Genomic DNA, 24,185 nt, shown 5'->3' with positions numbered 1-24,185 from the left:
TGCATTGTTTCATATACTTTTATTTGTTTTTTTATTTGATATCATACTCAGTGCCATTATTAAAGATGACCTTTTAATAAATATTGTTCAAGTTCAATACATTTATCGGAAACAGACAAAGTATCAAAAGGCATCGAGTTCCATGAGCTATACAGTTCACTGTCATTTGGTATTGTCCCTCAAAACATATGCATGTCTTGGAAGTAGTCTTTGGGCATAACAGATCGATGTTAAGGATACTGTACGTGATGTAATAACTATAAAATGTTCATCGGCTCATTAGTGTATCCTTCATTCACTTTCATCTTCCAATACACAAAATTTGCCAAGCTTTGTTATGTACTTCCATATTAAATATATGTAAGTATATCGCCAACCGTTTCATATACTTGTTATCATGAAGACTTTACCTTACTATTTTTATCATTGAACTGAGCGAATTTTCATTGTTGTTGTTGTTATACCGCAATCAGAACCGTGAAGATTCTTCCAGAAGATACCGCGGTTACCGTTCAACGAGTAGTCACCGTTGAGATTGGAGTATCCGCAAGAATAGAAGGTTGTTTCATAGATCGGGTTTTTGTTTGCGCAGCATCTGTTTTTATAGTAATAATAATAATTAAAAAAATAATAATAACAATAATAATAACCACAGCCGTCACAATCATCGCATTTATAATGTGGACGACTAGAAGGGCAATTATAATAACTGTCACAATCAAGATAACAGGTACAGTCAGAGTACTCGTAGTCTCCTGTAGCTACGCGGTTGCTGAATGAGTAGCAGTTGCTGGATGAGCCCGTACTACTATCGTCTGGATACCACCAGCCACCTCGGTGTTTTTCTGCGCAGTCGAAGGTACTCGATCCATCATTATCTTGATCGTGCGTACTAAATCGATGTCCTGAATTTGCTCCCATTGCGTTATAACCTGGAAGGATGTGAGCAAATACTTAGTGAAGTTATATTTTTGTCAGATCTTATTTGCATACTGGACGTTATTAAACTACCGTGGGTTAGTTTGCTGTAATTGTCGGTTGTTAGTGCGTTTGTTGTTGTGTTAGTTCATGTTTGGGCTTGACTATTACTTTGTAGGTTTCATATGGAAGTTCTTGAGCTTTCCTTTCGCAATTTCTTATTTGAAAATAGGTGTCAGTTTTCAGAGTTTCTGGAGAGGTTTCAATTTTGACGATTTCTTTGCAACCTTAGTTCATACATCGTTCATAATTAAATAATATATATTTAAAATATACTTAAAAAAAATATTTCAAATAGTAAAATTTATGGTACTCTTTCGCTTTGCCACGAATATCATAGTAAAGCGTTTTAAAGGTACATGTGAGATGAGTAGAAATGTTAACAGCTAATTGTTTGAAGTACTCAATTGCTGCCAATTGAAAAGTATAGTTTTGATTTTTAAACTACTATGTTTTCAAATAAGATGAAAAATATGTAAAGTGTTGGATTTTTTCATCTTTGTCACAACCATCTTTTGTGAAACGTCTCATCTTTCATCTGGCGATTTTACATCCATTTGATCATGACAAAATAATGATTTGCCTATATTCTGATTATACATTCATACATATAATGATAAATACGGCCGGTAATGCTATTTGGAAATGTAACACACAGGACGTATCTCAATTTATCTCTCAAAAAACGTCCGAATTATTTGATATTTTTCTATTATCATTGTAATATTATAGGCCTCTTAATAATTCCATGAACGAATATTCAATGGTTTAATGAAACTTAATTTGCTTCTCTTTTGAAAACGGTAAAGTCATATTTAATGAAATTTCTAGGTTCCCAGGCGAGTTATTTTGTCTTTCTTTTCTAAGATTGACAAAGTTTGAATGAAAGTGCAAGGTTGATATGGTATATCATGATGTTACGATATATAATTATACAAACACGTGATGAAGTGTAAAGCAATTGTACAATCAACACTGGGTACGAGACTGTAGGCACGAGGTCTAGTACATACATTAGTATCTACACTATATTTGTAACATGACCTGAGTAAATGTACGAGTACAAATCCTACAGTGTGATTACGACTACAGGTAGTTATGCTAGAATGATATTACGTAATAACTACAAGTCTGCGTATGATTGACATTTAGCACAATACATACCAGAATTTCCATTGAAGCCACCCAATGACAGTTGGTATTTGTCTCTCTCGTTACTGATTCTGAAAGATGTATAACGGCTGTGGTATGTTGATCCTTCCCTGTTTGTCTTTTCTATTAGCAGTTGGTAGGTTTTTTGATTTGTCAATTTGTATATTTTATCGTTGCCAATCCAATGATCTCCTGTTGGAATTCCAAACCCGTTTTTGTACTCATTCCAGTTTCGATAAAAGCTGACGGATCTACCTGTACGTCGTTGCAAAATCTACAAAGAGAATCAACTAGTTTATAGATTGCAAGTGAGTAATATATGAAATGTATCATTGTACTGCAATACGTAAGATAAATTAATAGGTGAAGGTCAATAATCCGATTTGTTTTAAACTGATAGGGAGATGGATCAATTTAATTAGATAATGTTATGATTCACTTCCAATGTTAGTGAACGAAGTCCTGTCATATGAGAAAACACAAGTTAAAGCATTTGCTTGCCAATGGCTAAACTTACTGTCCATCCCACACTAGACAATTCACAAAAAAACTTCAAACTCAGAGCTTCCAGCGGGATAAATGGTATATTTTCCGTTATTTCTTCTACCCGCTGTGTGAAGATCAGAACAATCTCTCGGTCCACTGCGAGTACATGTAACACCATCACCTTCGAACCATTCGTTACAGTAACATCTACGGATATCACTCCGCTCCTCGCAGGTTGCGTCTGCACTACAACTGTACCTCTCACTAGTAAGTACGTTACTGTTGCAGGTTATTCGTAAGGAGCAGTCAGAATTAATGTATGATTCACCCTCCTGAAAAGATAAATGTTAGACGACATATTCCAAAGATAGTAAAATATATGTTAATTTGTTACAGTTTTAACGACGTTTGATGACACACTGGATTAGAACTAAGATACGGTCATGAGCGTTTTTAATATATATTAGGTAACGTTCATCGTTCTAGGTGTATCATAATTGCGTTGCCATATCTATGTAATTTCGCTAGGTCTAAATGAATTACCAGCAAAGAATTTAAGATACCCTAAAAAAAAATCGTACTGACCGTTACTACACTTCCTTTGGCAGCAACGAAGCAGTTGTGGGTGCACGTCACTCCGTCCCCTTGGTAGTTTGGATTACAGTAACATTTACGGACACCGTTCCTCTGATCACAGGTTGCGTGATCACTACACTGGTATCTCGCCTCTATAATCTGGTTGTTGATACAAGTTGATCTTCGTGTACATCTTGAATTGACGTAAAACTCGCCTTCCTAATTTAAGATATGCAGCAGAAACAAATAAATCTGTAAATGTATTCTGTAATGTATTGCGATAATCGACAAGTTTAACAGTCAAAATTAATGTAAGTTACACGCTCCTGGAAATGATAAATGTTAAACGACATATTCCAGTGAAAGTAAAATCAAAGTTTATTTGGTACAACGCTTGGTAACGCTGTTAGAGTAAAACTGAATTTCTACTATTGAATGGTCGTGAGCATTTTAAATATGTTAGGTAAAGTTCATTATTCAGGGTGTAGTTCCTTTGGATGCCTTATTTTGCTAGGTCTCAATAAGAGGACTTTTGCAAGAACATGTAAAACCGAAATAGGGGGACAATCAATATCATCAATAATAATGAGAATTAATAACAGATATAATAAAGAGTAAGGTCAATCAATTGAAATCCAAGATTTTAAGTCATATTGTACTTTTCATGTTATATATTAAGAGTTGTGAACGGCATCATATAAACTTACTGCTAATACGACGCCTTCCCCTTGAACGTAACAGCCACATTGCTCCTGAGGTATACAGCTATCTCCAAGAATCATGTGGTTTTCTGGACAAAGACATCTCTCTGGATCCGCTGGATCCGGTATGACACAATCATTCGGATTCTCACAAGTCCTTTCACATGTATTGTCATAATTATCCTTGTTGGATGAGCACCAGGTAATGGGTAAATCTGGGAAAATTAAAACCAAAACAAGTTATTCATAGCTTGAAGTGTTAACTCACTGATATTAAATTACGTTATTAGCGACTCGTGTTACCATTGTTATGCGCTGGCCGCTCGGAACATTTGCTGATTGTTAACATTGGATCAAATGTAAGCCGGATTTTTTAATGTTCAGGCTCATTCAACTTATACTCATTTATGTCACACATACAAAATAATATTACATTTTCAAGTATTCGTTTATAGGAATCAATAAATATAGTTGTGTATGATAATCATTTCTTTAAGCATTCTTCAATTTCCGTGTTGAGTACAAAGATATGGAGAACATAATTTAAAAAAAGTCTAACCTGTTATTCCTTCGACAACACCAAGACTTGTTATAGAATAATTCCCCCATTCATCGGCAATGCGAAAGTTGTCGTATGTCAAGGAATATGACTGGCCTGCATAATTCTCTAGCTCGATGCGCAGCTGGTATCTCTTTTGGTTTATCAAGTGAGCTAACTTTTCATTACCAATCAGAAATTCACTGCCTAAGAAACCAATTCCGCTTTTATATTCGTCCCAGGTTCGATTAAAACCGATGGAGCCATCAACACGTCGTTGTATGACCTGAAGAATTCAAAAGATAGGTAGACAACTACAGATAATTTCAATATCTTATGATCTAAACCTTATAGCCAAAATTTGCGGCTCTCTTTGCAGAACACATTTGTAATGTTGCGTTATATCTTATCCTAATACATATCTAGATCACTACCTAGGTGTGCAGAGAAAATATAAATTTTACAATTGTATTAAAATTCAATGTAATTATTCTGGGTACTTTTGTTTCCAATATTAGCCTTCAGATATTCATACATCGTACAAGGTACATAATCCAACACACTGTAAAACAAAAATGAACTGAAAATTCTAATGTGTCCTTCAAAGTGTGTCTTGGAGATTAACGTCTGTGATTGTAAGTGTTTACGTCTTAAAATATATTACTTACTGTCCAACCTCCAGATGTAGTGTTATGATCACAATATGTCTGAAATGGTTCCGGATACTGGTCAGGTTTAACCAGGTATACACCGGATTTGGCGTTGGTAGAAGAACATTGGTTAAGTACTTCATGACAATCCCTTGGATACTCCGGAGTTTGGAATAGAAAATACTGCAAGTCTAGCACCAAGATAATGTGGGGAAGAAGATGAGAACAAATCGTAAAACTGTTGCAGATACAGTGCCATATGTAAAGAATTATTTCAAGAGAAATGTGATATATGGCTACATTGCATTAGTTTTGTCTAAACTACACAGTAAACATGACGTGGTAACTTCTATGAACCATAAGAAAATGTATCCAATCATTTTCGGTTAATATTCATGGGGGCTAATTTAAGCAAGTTTATTTTATTTGAAATGAAAATCTAACGCAAAAAACTACTGTGACTCTGTGGCAACATGGTCACAGAAGCAAGCATGATTAGTAATAGCTTTCCTCATCATTGGGGTATGATTTGGACCGATTTCCACCTTACAACAATCTAACGTTCATCAGCACCGACCTGAAATTTGAAAGTGTCAAATTATTGAACGAGCCTACAGTATACAAAGTCTAAACAAAGTGCGTGTTTTGTCCCTACTGTTACTGTTATTTGCCATTTAGCCTCTGAAATAGATCCTGCTAGGATTGAAACATCAGGCCAACCTACTTTGCACAAATTACTGACAAGTATGAATAAATATAATCGGAACTTCCTTTATCCTGTAAATATATATTGACTAATGACTTGTATTTCTTTCAGTTTTATTATCGATGAGAATCTACAATTTACCCCAATCAGCGCTAAAACTACTTCAGTACACAATACAAGGAAATTGTTGGGAATTGTAAGTCATTATTTATCTTATAAATTAAAATAGATGAAAGTACCACATATGAATACATCTAGATTCTTTCTAAATTAAACTTTTTTCCTAACTATTTGTTATATAACCAATGTCTGCTAATTGTTTATTTCTCGTAAGTTTATATTAATCATTACCCTTACAGAACAAAAACTTACTTGAATCGTTGACTCTTGTGCTTGAAGATATCTGAAGTAACAAAAATTAAAGGGGATGTAAGATTAAGTAAAGTACATTCTATAGAAACAATATCGAGTTAAGAATGTTGTACGAAGGTCAATGTATCAAAAAATACGGGACATATGCATATTTATAACACCTTTACTTTAACAGATTCTATCATTTTAAGTTTAAATATATAGAACAAAATCTTATAGCTCATTAAAATAAATTTGATTTCTCTTTTTATTCAAATAAATGAACAATTTCCAACTTGTTAATTTTAATAGAAAAAGGTGAAAAGAATGGCCAAAAATTTAAGCCGTAATATAATGTTTCAAAATCTTAATATTTATTTAACATTGATTTTACTGCTTATAATTATTATTATAGCTAAGATTAAAAGTAGTTTTTATTGAATAACTTTAATGTTTGAAAATATGATTATATGTATGTTTGCATGTCTTCGAATACGTCTTATTCTCATTATTTTTTTTTCACAATGAGACAATTTATTCTGTTCTTTTTGAAAAGAAATGAAGAAAATTCATGATCCGAAAACTTTGATCTCCTAGTGGTGTTCGTACAGTAAGCTAAGTACAATTATCTATAGCGGGAAACTGGATATATTATACTAATGAGGTACTTATACACTGGGACAACGTGCAATTTAGCCTCAAAAATTTGAAATTAGCCAAGTTTTGAAAAAATGTCCAAAAAAAGAGCAACAAAAACGTATAAAAATTAAAAATTCATCGGTTTTGAAGAAGAATATTGTTTGTTGCGATACGTGCAAGCCACTTGATTGACTTAGACAAGTACAACAACACAATAGATCTTTTTTTTTCAACATCACAAAACACGTTTACGTTTTACGACATTTGTTGTTACAACTTTTTGCTTTATCATAGAAAATATGTCGATCTATTTGGAAATATTGCACTCAGAACGTATGCAATAATTAAAGCTTTTGATGTGTTTACATTATGCAAAGTTATTTGTTAGCTACAAAAACATGGTTAAGGTCACAATTTATATTTTTGTAAATAAGAAAAAAACAAGTTTAAGATCGCCTTAGAAAATATTTGGGCAAAGCCTAACACTTAATGGGAACTTCCTGATTATTGTTTTTCAACTTATCTAAAGTTAATTACCTAAACAAACAAAAAGGATGAAAATATTTACAAGACATGTGATGGAATGATTGCGAACTTTTTACGAGAACGAGAAATGCTAAAATTGACGAATCACGCCCAATCAAAATAACCTCATGTATAGCAAAATACAAGTTAGCGTATCCATAACGAAAACTGTTTTGATTACCCTGTGTGAACATCAGCAAAAGCGGATACTCTTTCCGCAACTTTACGTTTACTGTATCTACATTAAGACAGAAAACAATTCTTGAACGCCCCAGAACATCCACATGAACCCAGCTCCCATGAAAACGCATCCTTGTGTATAAAAAAACGTGCATGAATATTTTGTTTTGACCTTTGCTTGGCGTAATTCTCTGAAGTATCCTAAATCAAGGATAACACATAATATCATAACGACACATATTTTTTTCTCTCGATTTAAAAGGAATTGTCATTTGACGCCTGTACGCAAAGCTTTCATGAAAGAAAATAAGATACTACGTTGAAGGAGGAAATGATTCAGATATATTGAATAAAAGTTAAACATCACATTTATCCTATTGAATATAACATATTAGAATTAGTTATTATTTTATATGTGCGTTGGTTCAGGACAACTCTTACATGGTTTACATGTGCTGACATTATCCGAAAATTCGTTAATTAAGTATGTCGGGAGAAAGAAGCTAATGATACATCAGTCGTGCACAAATTCTTCTTCAAAAAGATATTTTTGTCAAAGTAGTTATGATTAAATCTAAGTGTGTAAATAAACGATATATGTTAAATTTGAAATAAATGATAGGTAACAGACACATCACATTTCATATATGACTTCTCGTAAAACAATTAATAGAGTTCTGTAAAGTTATATCCATTTGAAAATTCTTCACAATCAACATCATCTAGATTCCCTCAAAACAACAGGATTTTGAATAATAGCCGTTCTTGTCTACGTGATCACGTGTTGTATGGTATCATTTTCAATATTCTTAAATTATAGACTTTGCAAGGATTAAACGAGGAAATGATGGATATAAGCCTGTCTTGTCGACAACGTGGCAAAACAAAGCTCTGAATCATAAATTATAACCTTTATACAGTTTTGTTCTTTTAAAAAATAGAATCAGGAAATTTACAACGGAAACGCACAGCGTGAAGGCATACGCATTTATTTATTGTTTTGTCTGGGAGGATTCAGTAATGTTAATAAACAAGTCTGTTTACTATTCTCATTTTTTTTATGACATTGGTTTGGTACAATTTAAAAAAGAAAATCTTGGAATGATTTTTTTTTACTATTGTAAGTTAGTCGATGATCTTCCTGTTGTTATGGACAAAATTTCAAAACTAACAACGTTTCATAGTGACTTTTTTGTATTATACTTTATTCTCAATTTCTTATCACTTTTCATAACATTGATGTCATAATTTTCGTACTTTAGTTTTAGTTTTAAAGCGGCGTTTCGTGTAAACTTGTTACAAACATGTTGGCTATTAGAATAACTTTATTTAGTTGATGATTATTACATTGATAGGGTCAAAATTATCCCTATGATAAACGCTCATGACCGAATCGAACATATTATTAACAGATGCATGAGTAATACCCCAATGACCGCCAAAGGGAAACAAGACATTGGAGAACAATCAGTGTTACCTTTACCCGAAAATTTTTTGTACATGAAACTATTAGAGACGATGTTTCAGTATTGAGCTAGTACAAAAAAGGGTTACTTGGCTTACAAATATCGGTTGCCAAATTACCTGTATAAGGTGTTAGGGGATATTTGGCAAATAATTGTTGATCATTTTAAGATACATTCTGTTTCCTGTTGTGTATTTGCATGACGTACTGATCAATAGATATGCGTACGTACGTTCCTGTATTGAAGAGTGTCTTACATTAAAGCGTTTATTGTGTTATGTTTTACAGATACCTGCCCAGCGAGCAAATTTCCAAGTTGTTGTCAGGTTTATTTTGTAATACTTAACATATTAACACTTTTGTGAACGAGAATTTAAAAGTGCTTGGAATGCTTCTAATGGTCAATCGATTCATAACTGTTTTTGTAGTTCAACATTGATTGTTAAATATTTCACACATAAACTGTTACAATACTGAGGTTTTCTTAGCTCGGCTTGAATAAAAATATTCAGCTAAATTGCGCCATTTTAATGTACACGAAAAACCTATCAATACTTTATGTTGACATATCAAATGTCTTTGGATTAGGAATAATGCTTCATTCGAATATTAAATCCAACTTATTGATCATATCAGTATAGCGTTGTAAATATAGCAATTTGGATATTAAACTTATTCAAAAGTGTATTTATCATTTCCGTATGCATATTTGTTCTTATAAAAAATCATAGGAGAACTTTATCTATTTTTTGTACTAGTTGGGCTGTCATTTTGACGGAGAGGTCAATTTTGTATTCGGAAAATATGAATTGACAGAACAAATTGGCATCGTGAAGGTAATAACTTCGCAAGTTGTTTCTTGAAATTGTTACTTGTTTTATAAATTTGCGATTTAAACTTCACACGATATTTTTTTTTTTGATAAACAAATGATAAGTTTACAAGATAATCATAAAGTTATTTTTTTAGCATAGGTTAATGGATAATTGATCATATGTAGGGCTTCGAACAAATATGCTCTCGTTACAAGAACGTTTAGGCTTCTTGTAAAAAAATATTAGAGTTTCTATAAAATTAAATCCATTTTGAAAATTCTTGGCAATAAACCTCGTCTAGACTCACTAAAAACAACACGGTTTGAAATAAAGGTTCTCGTCTACGTGATCACGTGTTGTATGGTAACATTTTCAATATTTTTAATTACAGACTTTGCAAGGAAGAAACGAGGAAATGATGGCTACAAGCCTGTCTTGCCGAGGAAGAAGGCTCTAAATCATAATTTATAACATTTCTACATTTTTGTTCTGTTCAAAACAGAATCAAGAACTTTACAAAGGAAACGCACAGCGGAAAGCTGTATGCATTTATTTTGGTTTTTGTCTGAGATGATTGAGTAATGCTAATAAACAAGTCTCTTTTACTGTTTCCCTTTTTCTTGATATTGGTTCGGTACAATTTTCCTTTTCTTAGCATGAATTTGTTTGTTATTGTCGGTTAGTAGACGCTCTTTCTGATGCTAAAGGCAAAATTTCAAAAAGTAACAACTTTTCACATTGATTTTTTTTTATAAACCTTTTTTTCTATAACTTTTCATAACATTTTGTTTATAATTGTCGTACTTTATTTTTATTCTTAAAGCAGCGTTTCGTGCAAAATTCTTACAAATATGTCGACTATTTAAATATTTACATTTAGTAGATGATTATTATTATATTATTATATTGACATGCGTTAAAAATCATTCCTAAGATTAACGCACATGACCGAATCAACTACATTTATAACAGATGCATGTGTAATACGACGCGATGACCGCCAGAGGGAAAACAAAACGTTGGAGAACAAACAGTGCTACCTTAACACGCTAAATAGTAAAGGGAACGATTGAAATTAAGAGGGTGATACATTTTAAGAAGGAACATTAAGATTGATATTACTTTGTCATGAAAAAGAATGTTTCAAGATAAAATACAGAATTATTAAGATTGTACATAACACTAATGCAGACGATTTTTCAATATAATTCTGTTATAAAACGTTGATACTTGGATTTTAAATATTGGTTGCCAAATTACTTGTATCAAATATAAGGTGTTTTGGGGATGTTTGGAAAATAGTTGTTGATCATTTTAAGATACATTATATTTCCTCTGAGGTATTTACATGATAAACTGATCAATATATATTTGTACGTTCTTGTCTGTATTGAAGAGTGTTTTACATGAATGCGTTTATTGTGTAATGTTTTACAAATACCTGCCCAGCGAGCAAATTTCCAAGTTGTTATCAGTTATATATTGTAATACTAAGTATATTAACAATTTTGTGAAAAGCCAATTTAAAAGTGCTTTGATTGCTCTAATGTTAACTATTACAATACTGAGGTTTTCTAAGCTCGTTTTGAAAAAAAAAAAAAAAAAACATTTCAGCTATACTGCGTAAAGCTGCTCTTTTTGTTTACACTAAGAACCTATCAATACTGTATTTTTGACAAAATTAAACTTCTGTGTATTAGGAAATATTTTTTGAATACTAAATCCAACAGATTGATCATATCAGTATAGCGTAATAAATATAGCAAGTTAGATATTAAACTTATTCAACTTGGCTTAATTATCATTTCCGTATGGATATTGTTCTTTTAGAAAATCAAAAGCTGAACTTTATTTACTTTAGAATACAAGTTGGACAGTCATTTTGACGGAGAGGTAAATTTTGTATTCGGAAAATATGGAATTATTTTATGAATTAAAGGAAGGAATTGTCATCGTGAAGGAATAACTTCTCAAGTTGTTTCTTGAAATTGTTACTTTTTGCATTTGCATTTTAAATTTCTTCCGATATTTTCTTTGATAAACAAATGATTAGTTCATAAGTTAATCATAACGTTATTTTTATTAGCATCGGTTAATGGATACTTAATCAAATGTAGGGGTATTAAACCCTTATGATCTCGTAACAACACCGTTTAGGCTTTGCACTCAATATGTACGAGAAACTTGTATTTAAAACAGAATTGTGTGAATTTGAGATATATTTAAGTAATAACATTGAGACATTTCAATATTTATATGTTTTTGTATGTTTCAGAGTTCTCCTCCAAACATATTCGTGTTGATTTTAAATAGTTTAGAATCTAAAAAGACATGTAAAAGATAGATGTTCTGCATAGTAAAATTCTGTTGTAGATTTTCTTTTTACGTGTTTGTTTGATTCTCAAAAATCAAATGATGTAATTCATAATTGGATATCAACAAATGATACAGAATGAACAGTACGAATAGTGGGGCTATCAGCAGAAAAATATAAGGGCAAGATCATAAATGGAATAAAGTAATAAAGAGAGATAATTGTGTTCAGAATAATGCTGGATAACGCACAACATTTAAAAAAAAAACATCAAAATTTCCAAAAAGTTACAGTTGAATAGAGCGGATAGCTCACCAATCGTAATATTTCTACAAAGACTCGAGGTAACAAGTCAGCGCAGGTAGACCGTTGTTATATTTTATATGTAGACAAAAAAGTACAGGAATTTGTTAATATGAAGTTAATGAAATACTTAGTTCCAAATTGTCAATCAGTGAACAAAAGTTATACAAGTAAACCATATTAATTCAATTTTACTTTGAAGAAATTAATTTCATTTTATTAATATTTTAGAGACTTACCCGAAAACCACTTGAGTTTAAAAGCAGCAACACCGCAAAGACGAAAATACATTTGCTTCGAAGTTCTGCCATTGATCCAAAATGCAACATAGAAAAAAAGGTGCACGAAATAAAGGAGATACTTACTGACCGTCTGAGACAGTGACAGAAGTAATGAACGTAAAATCGTTACACAAAGAGGGACCTGCATACGTACGGATGTCCATTTACACCACGTAATTTATCAGTTGGTCACATTTGAGATCCATAATTTATGTTATGCAATCGAGTGTGTCCCATATCGGCATCTGTATATTAAGTATGTGTCATTATCATTACAGGGTAATTATGTGCTATATTTTACTTATAAGCTCTTTTATCTCGAATCGTTAGTTAGAATTTAAGAACTCTTGATTTTACCACAAGGAAAGGATAAGAATGGTTGTTTTTAAAGAGAGTTGTGAACTGGAATCACACGGTACAGTACCTACTTTACTTCAAACACATATCTAGCACAGTAACTACTGGTGCCACTTGTAACACATGTTACTACTTTTCATGTCCCACAACCGTGCATCATTAATATTTACTTTGTGTTCGTAACACGGTAACATGTGTTACAGGTGGCACCAGTACTTACTGTGCTAGTTATGAGCATCGGTGGGTTTTTATACATATTATTAAATTATTTTTTACAATCTCACTCATGCTGTGAACTGTTGAAATAATGTAATTCACTTTAAATGATCATAACCAGGAACTACCCATTTCATACGTAAATTGATGTACACCATAATATTTATTATGATTTCGAAGTACCTTAACTGCTTTAACGTTACCGATCATTTACAAGGTAATGCCTTTAATTTTCCTTGCTGGTATGTACAAGCTGCTATATGATAAACAACGTGGCTGGCAACTCACGATACTTAATGGAATCTGATGGACGTATAAACCGTATGATATCATGTGTTTGAGCCACGTAGCACTGTTCCACGTGTTCAATATGATGACATCACAAGGAAATACATCTTGAATCATGACGAATCGTGGCTGGATTCTTTACTACAATGATACAAAGGCATATTGCCAGACGTTATTATCTGTGCCAAGAAATCGGAGTTTATACTTCTTGTGTTCACTCATTTGCATACCCCCTTCCTCATATAACCTAGTATAGGTATATCACCTATGTTGTGATTCACCCGATACTCATAGCTAGTACAGTAACTACTGTTCATGTTCCACCACCGTGCATCAGTAACTACTGTGCTGTGTTCGTAACACGGTAACATGTGTTACAGGTGGCACAGTAACTACTGCAAAGCTGTTACACGTTGAACTACGAGCCCGAAAGCTGAAAATGCGCGGCGGCTGGGTAACGAAGACTACTCCCTAGCCGTTCGGACTACGGAGTGCATTGTCGGCGCTGGCACAACACGTAGCCGACACACTGCGGCAGCGGTTATTTTAAACTGCATACGAGATTCAGAAGGTATCTTAACTTTTCTCCAATCGTTTTGGTAAATCCATTTAATTGAAACCTTCTTCACGGACTGGTGAGTGTGTGCAAGTCTCAAATAGATACAAAACAGATTCACTTCTAAATTAGGCCTAGCCTAGTAACAGTAATACAATAGTTTACCAGCATAATGACTCGGCAGGTACTACTACTACTAGGCTAGTACAGTATACCCGTTTGTTTTTGCAAATGCTGGAGTGTTTGATGGCCAGAATTTAACACAAGTTACACTAGGTTATTAAAGTCGTACAGCCTCTATGCCAGGTACCTTTACCATAACAAAAGTAAACTTTAGAAGCATTTAACCCGAATCTTGATCTAGTGCTATTCCGCCATAGCCTAGGTACATGCCGCCATACATTTCCGCCATAGGATTCGAGCATTTCCACCATGGCACTACCTAGGGCGGAAACGTACATTTTAGGAAGTACTTTACCCTGGTGTACAGGAATGTACCTTGGTCTTGGTGTGGTACTGCAGTCCTTCGACTTTTGCTAATGGTGCTAGCTGCTGACTTTCCAGCATGATCGAACTTGAAGAAGGCGGTGTTTCCGGTGAAACCTACTTTAAATCGCATGGAAGGAGAGGTACACCGTCTTCAAATGTTCAATGGTTGGTTGAAGTAATTGAATTAAAATAAAAATTGACAGATTCTAGAAGACCTATTTGGGGACATAATTCTGGGAATTTCTTGTTCCCTAGCCCATCTTTACCCCATCCTAACAATCCACTCCTTGTTATTCCTAGCCTACATACTAACGTTACCCATACCCACAGTTATGTAGGCCTACTCTTAGTATTACCGCCATCATAGAAAAGTGCTTTACCGCCATGGTGCTAAATGGCGGAAAGGTATGCACTTTTCTAAGTGGTAAGTACCCCTTTTGACCCTAATTCCTAAAGGCGTGTGTAGTTGAAGAAACCATAGGTATTTTTGTGACATTTATGTTAGGCCTAAACGGTCACTAAACTGACAGACAGGCCTATGTACGAGAAGGTGAATCACTTTTAAGCAATGTAGCACCAAATTGTCGGTCCTTGCCCTTAAGTCTCGGAAAGAACAGGTACTTGATGCAATCGTTAATACCTTGTCACTGCAAAGTATAACCTTTTGGTTTGAGCTGAGCTGTTAACTATATATACTAAATGCATGAGAAAAATCTATGGAACACTCGTATGTAATTTGAAGGGGTAAAATTGAATGCAATTACGGCAGAGGAAATAGGATTTTTTTCTTTTGAGTTTGGTGCTAGATTGACGAGGAGCTTTTCTCCTTCTCGCATAGGCATAAATATATTAACAGCTACCCTGGAAATTGTATAATGCTAGGAAACAAAAATGGCCACTATTTGTGATAAACCTAACTGAAAGCCTGTCAAAGACATTAAAGGTGTGTCCTACATAGCGCTGTTTTCTTTTTTTGCAAATGCCAATAATTCAGTCAAGGTGGTGCAGTTTTCAACACAAGTATTGCTGTGTACGGTGTTTAATTCTTTGTATATTATCTAGTCTAATATTATTTTGTCTAACTTGCTAAGTCTAAGATAGGTCTTCTGTGCATTGGAAGATGAAATTTGCCCCTTAAGAAATGTCTGCTATAGCTAGTTTTCAAAGGGGTGATAATTCTTCAGCTTCTCAATCTGTATGCAACTAAATGAATGTCACTGCTAATTTGTTTACAGTATGTGTGATTATCACATTTGGTGATTACATGTAGTTGCTGGTAACCAGACAGTTGAAAAACCAAATCTGTTAGCCAGTGGGTGTGCACATACCCTGCATGGAGAGTCATGTGACATATCCCATGGCGGCACAGTTGTTATTTCCCAATATCCGACGGTGCAGTAATTGTAATGTACTTCAGTACAGTATAGGCCCACAAGAAGGGTAAGAAATGACATTTCAACGTCACATTGGTCCATGTACAACTATAGTGCCATCTTCATTTCATAAACAGTTTGTTCCCTGCTGCTGTATGATATTAGGCTTAGGTCAATGCTCTTCTATTACCACTATCTGAAAAATCTAACTGTTCCATGTTTGTCATGGCATCCTAGCTAGCAGTACTTAGTTGGACAATGTATAGCTTTCCACCAATGGAAGACACCTGAGTAGTCTTATAATATTCAACAATAGTTTAGGTAGTATATTAGGCTAGATGTTCATAATTGCTAGGGAACAGCATGTTGTCTGCTGTGGAAACCTGCCTGCATACATCATTACGTATGGATTTCACAAAGGACATCATTTGAATATCTATTTTAGATCATTTCCACACTAAAATCTCTCTTTTTATAAAATATTACACTTTCTAAATTGTTGAATAAATTTTATTTGATAACTGATGTGCATTTATTTGCACCATGGATCTTTTATCCATCCAGTTTGATAAACAAGACAAATGTATCACGTGGTTTCACAACTCAAGACTATTCAGAGACAGCTCACCAGTGTGGATATTGCAAGGATATTGCCCAGGAATTTATAGGCACAGAGCAGGGCAGATCATGTTCCACATACCACTATATAGGATTAAACTGTTGAAATCTATGTTTTTAGTTTAATTAGTTAAAGGGCAGATGGCATCAATTTCAGGTAGTCAAGTTCTATTAGCATCTGACAAGAAGTGAGCTTGGAGAAATCACATATGCGATATGAAGTGTACCACCCAATTGAGTACCAGACGCCTATTATTTTTGTGAGCTGTAGTGAAGATCAGAGATCATTTGGGTCAACAGTGGTTAAATTGTGAAAACATTGTAAACATGATACCTCAAGGGAAGATTTGACAAATCGCTAATTAATGTACATAACCATTGCATCATGCATAGAAATTATATCTTTTATATCTTGAAACTTTACCTAGGAAACATTGTAGTTAAATGAATCACATATTTTCACAGCTGTTATATTGTGCAACAGAGGAGAAGCTTTCTCACATCAAATTTGTATAGAAAAGTCGTGCTTACTCACCACTTCGATAAAATGTTACGTTGGTTACTCAGCATCCCTCTGAACCTAGAAGTGACTCTCTAAAGCTCTAAAATAATGCCTGTGTTTTTTGCCAAATTACAATAAGTCATTCAAGCTTGCATGTGGCAATATAACCAAAGAAAAGTAAAACCAACTGCCAGACATGTACAGGATTGTAAAAAAAAGATGTAAAAATACTTATCATCTTTTCACAGAGTATCATGCCTCCGAAGCCACCAATGAAAAAACAAAAATTAAAGTTTTTCCATACAAAGGTAAACGACGACCTGACCCAGACGAGGTCCCCATTTGAGTACACAAGATGTAGTCAACAGATGGAGAGGAGTGGCCCTTTGACTAGGACATACCCTGAGAGCAGTTTATTTGCTGGGGAGACATACCCATATCCAGATGCTACTGAGGAGCTCCATCAAGGTGATCCAAGCCCTCTCACAGGAGAACTCAGTATTCGTTCTCTGTCAGCATCATCATCACAATCATCTGATGGCTGGAGAAACAGGAAGAGAGAAGCTGCAAATGCTTGGCAGGCACTTCGTTCCAAGCTTACCAAGGCATTCATTGAGTCAGTTGCCCCAAGCTCCAACATGTGTGATTCCTGCAACACTGTAATTTCAGAACCAGTAATGTGTGAAGACTGCACCTCAAGACCTATCTTCTGCGGGGAGTGTGCGGTAGAAAGTCACAGAGAGAATGTACAGTTCCATCATTTAGTACAGTTTAAGGTAAAAGCCATTTTTGTGTGTTCAGAGAGCATATTTTACACCAGCCCGTCCAGATTGAGGTAGCCAATGCTCTAGTTGAAGATTACCAAACTACACACAAATAACTTCAAAACCAATTATATATTATATTCACACAAAGTAAAAAAAAAATAATGAGAATATGTGGCTTTGTTCTTTAGCGCCATGTTTAGGGATTGGCACTGCGATGCCAATTCCTGAAATTGGATCACAATCAAGTAGTTTTTTTTTTTGGTCTGTGCGCTGTGATATGTAAGTACAGTACTTGCACATGTACTGTATGTCCTGTCAAGTACGGGTTATCATTATTTCAAATTCCAAAATGGTTACTCATGATTTCTTTTGGTAGCTTCTACTGAATGATCCCAAGGTGGGATTTACTGTATGGAAATTACGGCTTTCACTAACAGTAGTTCCTCCTAGCTTTTGGTTTCTGAATAGGAACTTACAGTATATGCCAATTTCTAGTGTTCTTGCATGGTTACATTTCTAGGGTACTGTAATGGGTAGTGGCATGGATGGATTAAAACAGTACACTCAATGAAGCTACAAATTCTGATTCTCATGCACCTATTACAATATTATCTTTTATGAATTATGAATGTAACACATTTTGTCATACTGTGTAAAAAACTATGAAGTTCTGTGAAGTTCCTACTTAGATTAAACTGCAGGTTAGGACAATTGATTTTCATGCTTGTTTCGATCATAACCTTAATTGTTACCACCCTGTACTCTACTAGGCTGAGCTGTATGTAACACAATAACATGCAGGGAAGGGGTCGGGAGAGGGGCATTGAAGAGACCTATTCGCTAATGGTTGATCATTTCTGGTAAATTTGGATAAATAGTGACTAACTGTGTTAATTTAAACAGAAAAAGTTTAGTGTAACCTACTTCAATGCATGCAAGTCTCGTAGAAGGCTGCCTGTAGATTAATTTCAATGATATCCAACCTATTAATGTAATATCATGTACAGGAAGAGGAATATATATGACACCCACACCTGGTACACCATTTTTCATGGAGTCTGCTTTGGGGCCTACAAATCTGGTGCCCTATATTCCGATAAAAAAGTATAATGAGCATGGCAGACAGAGACATTACTCTAAGATCCAAGATAATAAAAAGACATGTTATTTAATGCAACAGTCTGTGCAAGGCAACCTCTCTTGCTCAAGACACCTCCCATCTGCACCCCCCCCCCACCATCAAAAAACCATTTACAAGGAATGTTGCACATATGGAGCATCATAAACTTTCTACACCACCCTTGTAATACAATGAGATATTTTGGCATTCTTCAAAGTTGGGGTAGTACACAAATTTTCAAGATTCTTTATTAAAACTACCTTCTGGAGAGATTAAAAAGGACCCTGCTGCACAGTATTATGAAAATCTTCAAGAAATGAAAATTGCTTTTATTTGACCAAACTTTTTTTGACCTTTACCGTAAGTGATGAGCATAACACTATCTTTTTGCTTTTTATGTTTAATGCTCACAGAATGGATACCGCTCAACTTTTAACTTCTGCAGAGAGCTCAATGCCTCACAACACAGTTGTAACAAGAAATATTTGAAGTCAATGAGGTTATTTGACAAACATGGTAAGAATTACACCCCATAGTGGAATACATACACTGTTTAATACCATGCTGTGATATGCTTCTTTGTGCCATTCAACTGATAATGCCATGTTGCATTATTGTGATGTACAGATATGGGTTTGTGACTCTTTATTGTGTGGGATAACCACACGAGGGAGTAATTCATTATCATCATACTTTGCGGGTGGATTTATTGCAATGTTTCTCCATATTAACCACGCCCTACTACATTTGGTCACATATGTTGAAGTGTACAGTAGTTGCAAAAATGTGGCAACCAGAATTTCTCTAAAATGGGTATGATGATACTGCATGGGATTATATACACATGCTATACACATAAAATTGTTTCTATTAATAAGGGGCTAGCTTAGATATATTCAGGATAAAAAGGTTGAGCTTTTGTATAAATTTTTCCTCAGAAGCAAACAAACTATGAAATTATTCTCTATTTGAAGATTGCAAAGAAACTATAACCATTGTGATCTCCTTCGTGTTTGTTGAGTCTCCTCTTCAGTGTGTATAGGCCTAGTTGTAATCTATATGTGCCTCTTTGCTCTTGTGTATTGGAATCAGAATTCACTGTCGATTGAAATTGATGATTTTCTTATGCAGCCTTTAATAATAATGCCATAAGTCATTACAATTTCTCAAGAAAGGGAACCACGATAATTACTTGGTATGATTTTGCCTTCATCGCTCTCCCCTGCATTAAGGAAACCTAATAGATATCAAACACAAGGGTTTGGTGATCTGTTGATTAAAGGCATTGAAGACACGCCTGAAACCGCTGCCATCTGAAAAAGTAAACTTTCTGTTGCTTGCAAGTGAATTTTTTTTCGTGCCGCTACAAAATGCAGACAGTAATGAAACGTGATACCTTGTTATCTTTAATCTAGCCCTGAGATGTCCATCGCTGCTATGTACACTGTGTTGTGGGTATTGACTGTAGCTGCATGTAAAGACTGTGCACAAGTGTCTAATTACAGTACCTACGGTAGCAAACTGTGTGTGTATTTTCTGGGATTGATGGTGGTGCGTAAAACGCTTCTGTTACACTTCATTCGAAACTAGGTCAGATGACCGGCATGAGATGTTTCTTTGTGCACGAGTCTTCAATGCCTTTAAGCATGCCTCCCTTTTCCCTTTAACCATTGCAGGAATGGCTTTTTCTATTCAAGTGACTTTTTGCCATTGCACAAATGATACAGAGAGTCTTGTGAGATGTGGTTATTGGCCATCCAGTCCGAGGAATCCAACTTGTGCAATAAGTATCTGCTTGCTAAAATGGATTGCAACATTTCTACTGGAGACCCAATCTTCTCTTAAGTCTATATGCCAATCATTGAAGTGGCTACATGGAATAGCAGATAACGATGTGAGTGTCAAGTTAACTTTGCAGCTTGTTGGATCCCCCTAGATGTGGGTCTTGAAAAAAAAATTGTTGGTAAGAATTTTAGGTAATAGAATCAGAATTTAACATGTCGTAATACTGACTGCACATTGATGTTCACAGGAAACAATACGATATTGTTTTATTAGTGAGTAACCATTTGAAGTTGAGCACACATAGGGCACTCCACCGCATCTCACAAATGTCTTATTTAATACTTAAGATGGCTCGCTTTTTAAATAAAAAGTTGTTTTTTACACAGTTTAAACAGCCAAAAGGAAATACATATCTTAGCTTTGATTTTCATGGATATTCTGGTATCTAACATGCAGGCATTGATGTAGGACTTTTTTGACCAACAGGTATGTGCTGCTTGCTTTACAGTCATTAAGTTAGCACATCTCCTATATCTTCATTTACAAGCAAAAATTGTATCCGACTAACATTTGGAATTTTCAGATATCCTACCTGTATCGCACCTTAACAGATGAGACTTTTGAGGAATTCCGTCACTTTTACTTTTTGATCAGCCACCTACAAGGAGAGGGTCTTGATATAGATGATGGAACATCTTGTCCCGCTTGTCCAAAGGTAACGTGAAACCTAAATTTAATCATATAAATTACTTAACACTTGCATTCAATTTATACAAAGGTTTGCAACTGGTAAGTTATAATAGCATTACAGGAATCCTTCAATCATTGGCAGCACACGGGATGACGATGCCGTTCCTGATCTAAGAATAGGAATACAAAGAAATGTTTGCAAATATTTAAGTACTTTAATATTAAACATTTTGCATCATTTTGTATCTTGAGGATTCACTTGCTCACCCCCCCCCCTGTTTTCTATAAATTATTGGATTCTCAGCTGTCAATTTTGGGCAAAAATGTAGCTATAAATTTGCTACAGCTCAAAAAAATAAAATTGTTAGGGTATTCTGCTTTTCTATAAAGTTTGTAGTTATGATTATTGCATAGAATGCTCCTGTAGTGCAAATTTCATTGTCTCTACAGTGGAATTTTTAGTTGGAATATTTATTGCATGCTCTAAATATTTGTGACAGCTCATTCAAAGATATTTCATGCTGACACCAGGAGAACCAATGCTGAAGTCCATCACTAATTGTCCATCACACATTGGAGAATACTTCTTAACATATCACAGGGTGTCTTAAAGCAGCATTTTGCGTCCTTTTCTATGAACTTTCTCAACCTCATTGACTCCACGATGCAATAACGACATACATAACTAGCTTATCTATTCAAATCTTACTTCAAATGGTGGCATAGAAAGTCAAAAAATTTACAACTTTCAACTTTGATTTCTCACAGATTTTTTCCGTTGGGCAATTGTACCAGGGAGTTCCATAACAACTCCCTGGTTGTACCAATGCAACGTTTGAATCTATTTTTTAGCAACGGCTCATAACTAAATCTGCATCTCTGATTGGTTCAATTCAAACTAGCAGGGTTTTGGGGGAACTGCATGCGATTAATTTTAAATGTGGATTTTGTCGTTATACACTTTTATCATTATCTGCAAATGTCCTTAATTACTCGCCAATTAATGCTGCTTGCAGGGAAAAACTTGGCTAATATCTTAGTTTGCTGTTTTGTGAGTGATATATGTAAAAACCTCTATGGACATGTCAAAAAAGTGGAAAATGGCAACAAATGCAAAATGTTGCTTTAATTTTTGCCTTGATTGCTAATATTAAAAAAGTAACAAGAAATAATATATTACCATGAAAGCATATGAAGTTACAGTGTTGGAATAAACATACATGGACCATTTCATTTTAAATCAAGCATGAAAAGTCGATTTGTTGCACTCTCTCCAAATTTAAATGATGCTTTGTTTGCACACTTAACAAGTGGAATCCTGAAAATATTATAAGCAGATAGTAATATTTATATCAAGTCCCTTGAGAGGACAGAATAGCGTGGATTAACGCCAATACATAATCCCTCTTCAATCTTGTTTGTCTTGCCATCTTTATCAAGAGGTTTGTGTCTGTAAACATGTGGTTTTATGTTGATCCCATCACTATTCACATGCAGAATGACATGTGTCAATTTCATTTACAGTTTATGGTAATCTTTCTTTTTACTTTTTTCTACTCCCCTAATAGGAAGAGGGGAACATTTTTGTCAGTTTTGATGCCAATTTTGGTCTTGGCAGAAAAAGCAACTCAGGTACAAGTTCACAGCCACCGAAGCATTCTACAAGGTACTTCCTTGATGATAAAGAAGTTAATTCTTTTGTAGACAGCTACCAATCTGATGAAGTGAACAAAGAAGACACTATGGTAGGAGACTTACACACTTGGAAAACAAAGACTTTGAAAGTTCAAGTATTTTCTTTTTGCCTAGTTCAAAGTTCAGATACTTATGATCAGTTAATGATGTAGTATCCAATGATAAGCTCACATTCTTAAACAATAATATTTGTCTTCCTGACCTAACTCAGGTCTGGGTTTTTTTTGTGTCCAAAATGAGAAGTTTGAGCTTTTCTCTTGTTGAAACACATTATTTGTATTCATTGAAGAAAAAATATACATAAAATTCTCTCATCTGAAATCTACCATATATCTGCAACTCTAATCAGCTCAAATGGTACAGCTTTTGCAGGCAACCAAATCATTTCGGACAAAAGGAGGGGGGGGGGGGGTGTTTATCTAACTAAACGGAGTTATTGCCCTCAAATGGCTATAATTGTTATCTTTGCATTCCTACACTTGCAATCTACGTAACAAGTATGTCTCTCAGTTTTGCACAGTTGGTGCACTCGAGTCTATCCTCTTTTGTGTTCTCTTGTTTTCAGTTGTTTCAAAAATATTGAACTTCTTGAGACATTATTCAGGTACATTCATTTTAGCCACATTTGAAATGTGCAATCTCCTTTGATGTACATTGTGTTGTATTTTGTGTCATATCTCTAGGATTGTAGCAACTTCCAGGCAGCCAATACAATTCGCTCAAAGAACAAATCCGCAAACTTATCAAAGGGTGTATTCGGCTGTGCATGTAGACATGGTATTCCTCGCCTTTTCTTAAGCATGCGCCATGGTGAACGGTGAGTATATCAAGTTGTGCTATGATTGTAACTCAAGCTCTCTCAAAAGTATATAATTTACTCTGAGTGAGAAATTTAATTCAGATGTAAAAAAATAAACAAATCAAATTTATTAAAATTGATATTTCTCACATAATCTTATTCCATAAGTTATTGTATCCTAAACAAAGGAATATAATTACTGAAATATCTTTTCATGGGCTCTGTGCCAAAAACACTTCCTTGACGATAGGTCTGATGAAATGGATTAGT

The 24,185-nt window shown here is 34.5% G+C and overlaps 2 protein-coding genes across 3 annotated transcripts in view; one reads left to right on the top strand and one right to left on the bottom strand.

The window, feature by feature from the left end:
• LOC139973183 (uncharacterized) overlaps positions 1 to 24,185 on the bottom strand; it is a 56,650-nt gene continuing 32,465 nt past the window's right edge. The window contains exons 1-9 of one of the 2 annotated variants that reach the window (XM_071979677.1): positions 12,619 to 12,750; positions 6,160 to 6,190; positions 5,100 to 5,272; positions 4,453 to 4,717; positions 3,900 to 4,108; positions 3,202 to 3,411; positions 2,648 to 2,948; positions 2,143 to 2,404; positions 1 to 932 (exon numbers count right to left, since the gene is read on the bottom strand). In XM_071979677.1, the coding sequence (XP_071835778.1) occupies positions 2,670 to 2,948; positions 3,202 to 3,411; positions 3,900 to 4,108; positions 4,453 to 4,717; positions 5,100 to 5,272; positions 6,160 to 6,190; positions 12,619 to 12,708 (1,257 nt within the window). In that variant the 5' untranslated portion in view covers positions 12,709 to 12,750 and the 3' untranslated portion in view covers positions 1 to 932; positions 2,143 to 2,404; positions 2,648 to 2,669. Of the gene's footprint in view, positions 933 to 2,142; positions 2,405 to 2,647; positions 2,949 to 3,201; positions 3,412 to 3,899; positions 4,109 to 4,452; positions 4,718 to 5,099; positions 5,273 to 6,159; positions 6,191 to 12,618; positions 12,751 to 24,185 lie in introns of those variants that run through there. The other variant, XM_071979678.1, reaches the window with a different exon arrangement.
• On the top strand, positions 13,651 to 23,937 carry LOC139973808 (uncharacterized). The gene is made up of 7 exons (XM_071980677.1): positions 13,651 to 14,156; positions 17,308 to 17,835; positions 19,360 to 19,462; positions 20,623 to 20,840; positions 21,315 to 21,446; positions 22,990 to 23,166; positions 23,800 to 23,937. Exons 2-7 carry the CDS (start codon positions 17,314 to 17,316, stop codon positions 23,935 to 23,937), a joined length of 1,290 nt encoding a protein of 429 aa, XP_071836778.1. The 5' UTR covers positions 13,651 to 14,156; positions 17,308 to 17,313.

The sequence above is a fragment of the Apostichopus japonicus genome, chromosome 9, assembly GCF_037975245.1.
Source record: "Apostichopus japonicus isolate 1M-3 chromosome 9, ASM3797524v1, whole genome shotgun sequence".
Classification (NCBI taxonomy): Eukaryota; Metazoa; Echinodermata; class Holothuroidea; order Aspidochirotida; family Stichopodidae; genus Apostichopus; species Apostichopus japonicus.
Note: the sequence above shows the minus strand (reverse complement) of the source record. Positions and strands in the feature narration are given on the sequence as shown.

Excerpts from the sequence above, each read along its gene's own strand:
- LOC139973808 (XM_071980677.1), top strand. The coding sequence starts at position 17,314 with ATGCCTCCGAAGCCACCAATGAAAAAACAAAAATTAAAGTTTTTCCAT. Across the intron at positions 17,836-19,359 it reads ATCATTTAGTACAGTTTAAG|AATGGATACCGCTCAACTTT; the intron begins GTAAAAGCCATT and ends TAATGCTCACAG. Across the intron at positions 19,463-20,622 it reads GAGGTTATTTGACAAACATG|GAATGGCTTTTTCTATTCAA; the intron begins GTAAGAATTACA and ends TAACCATTGCAG.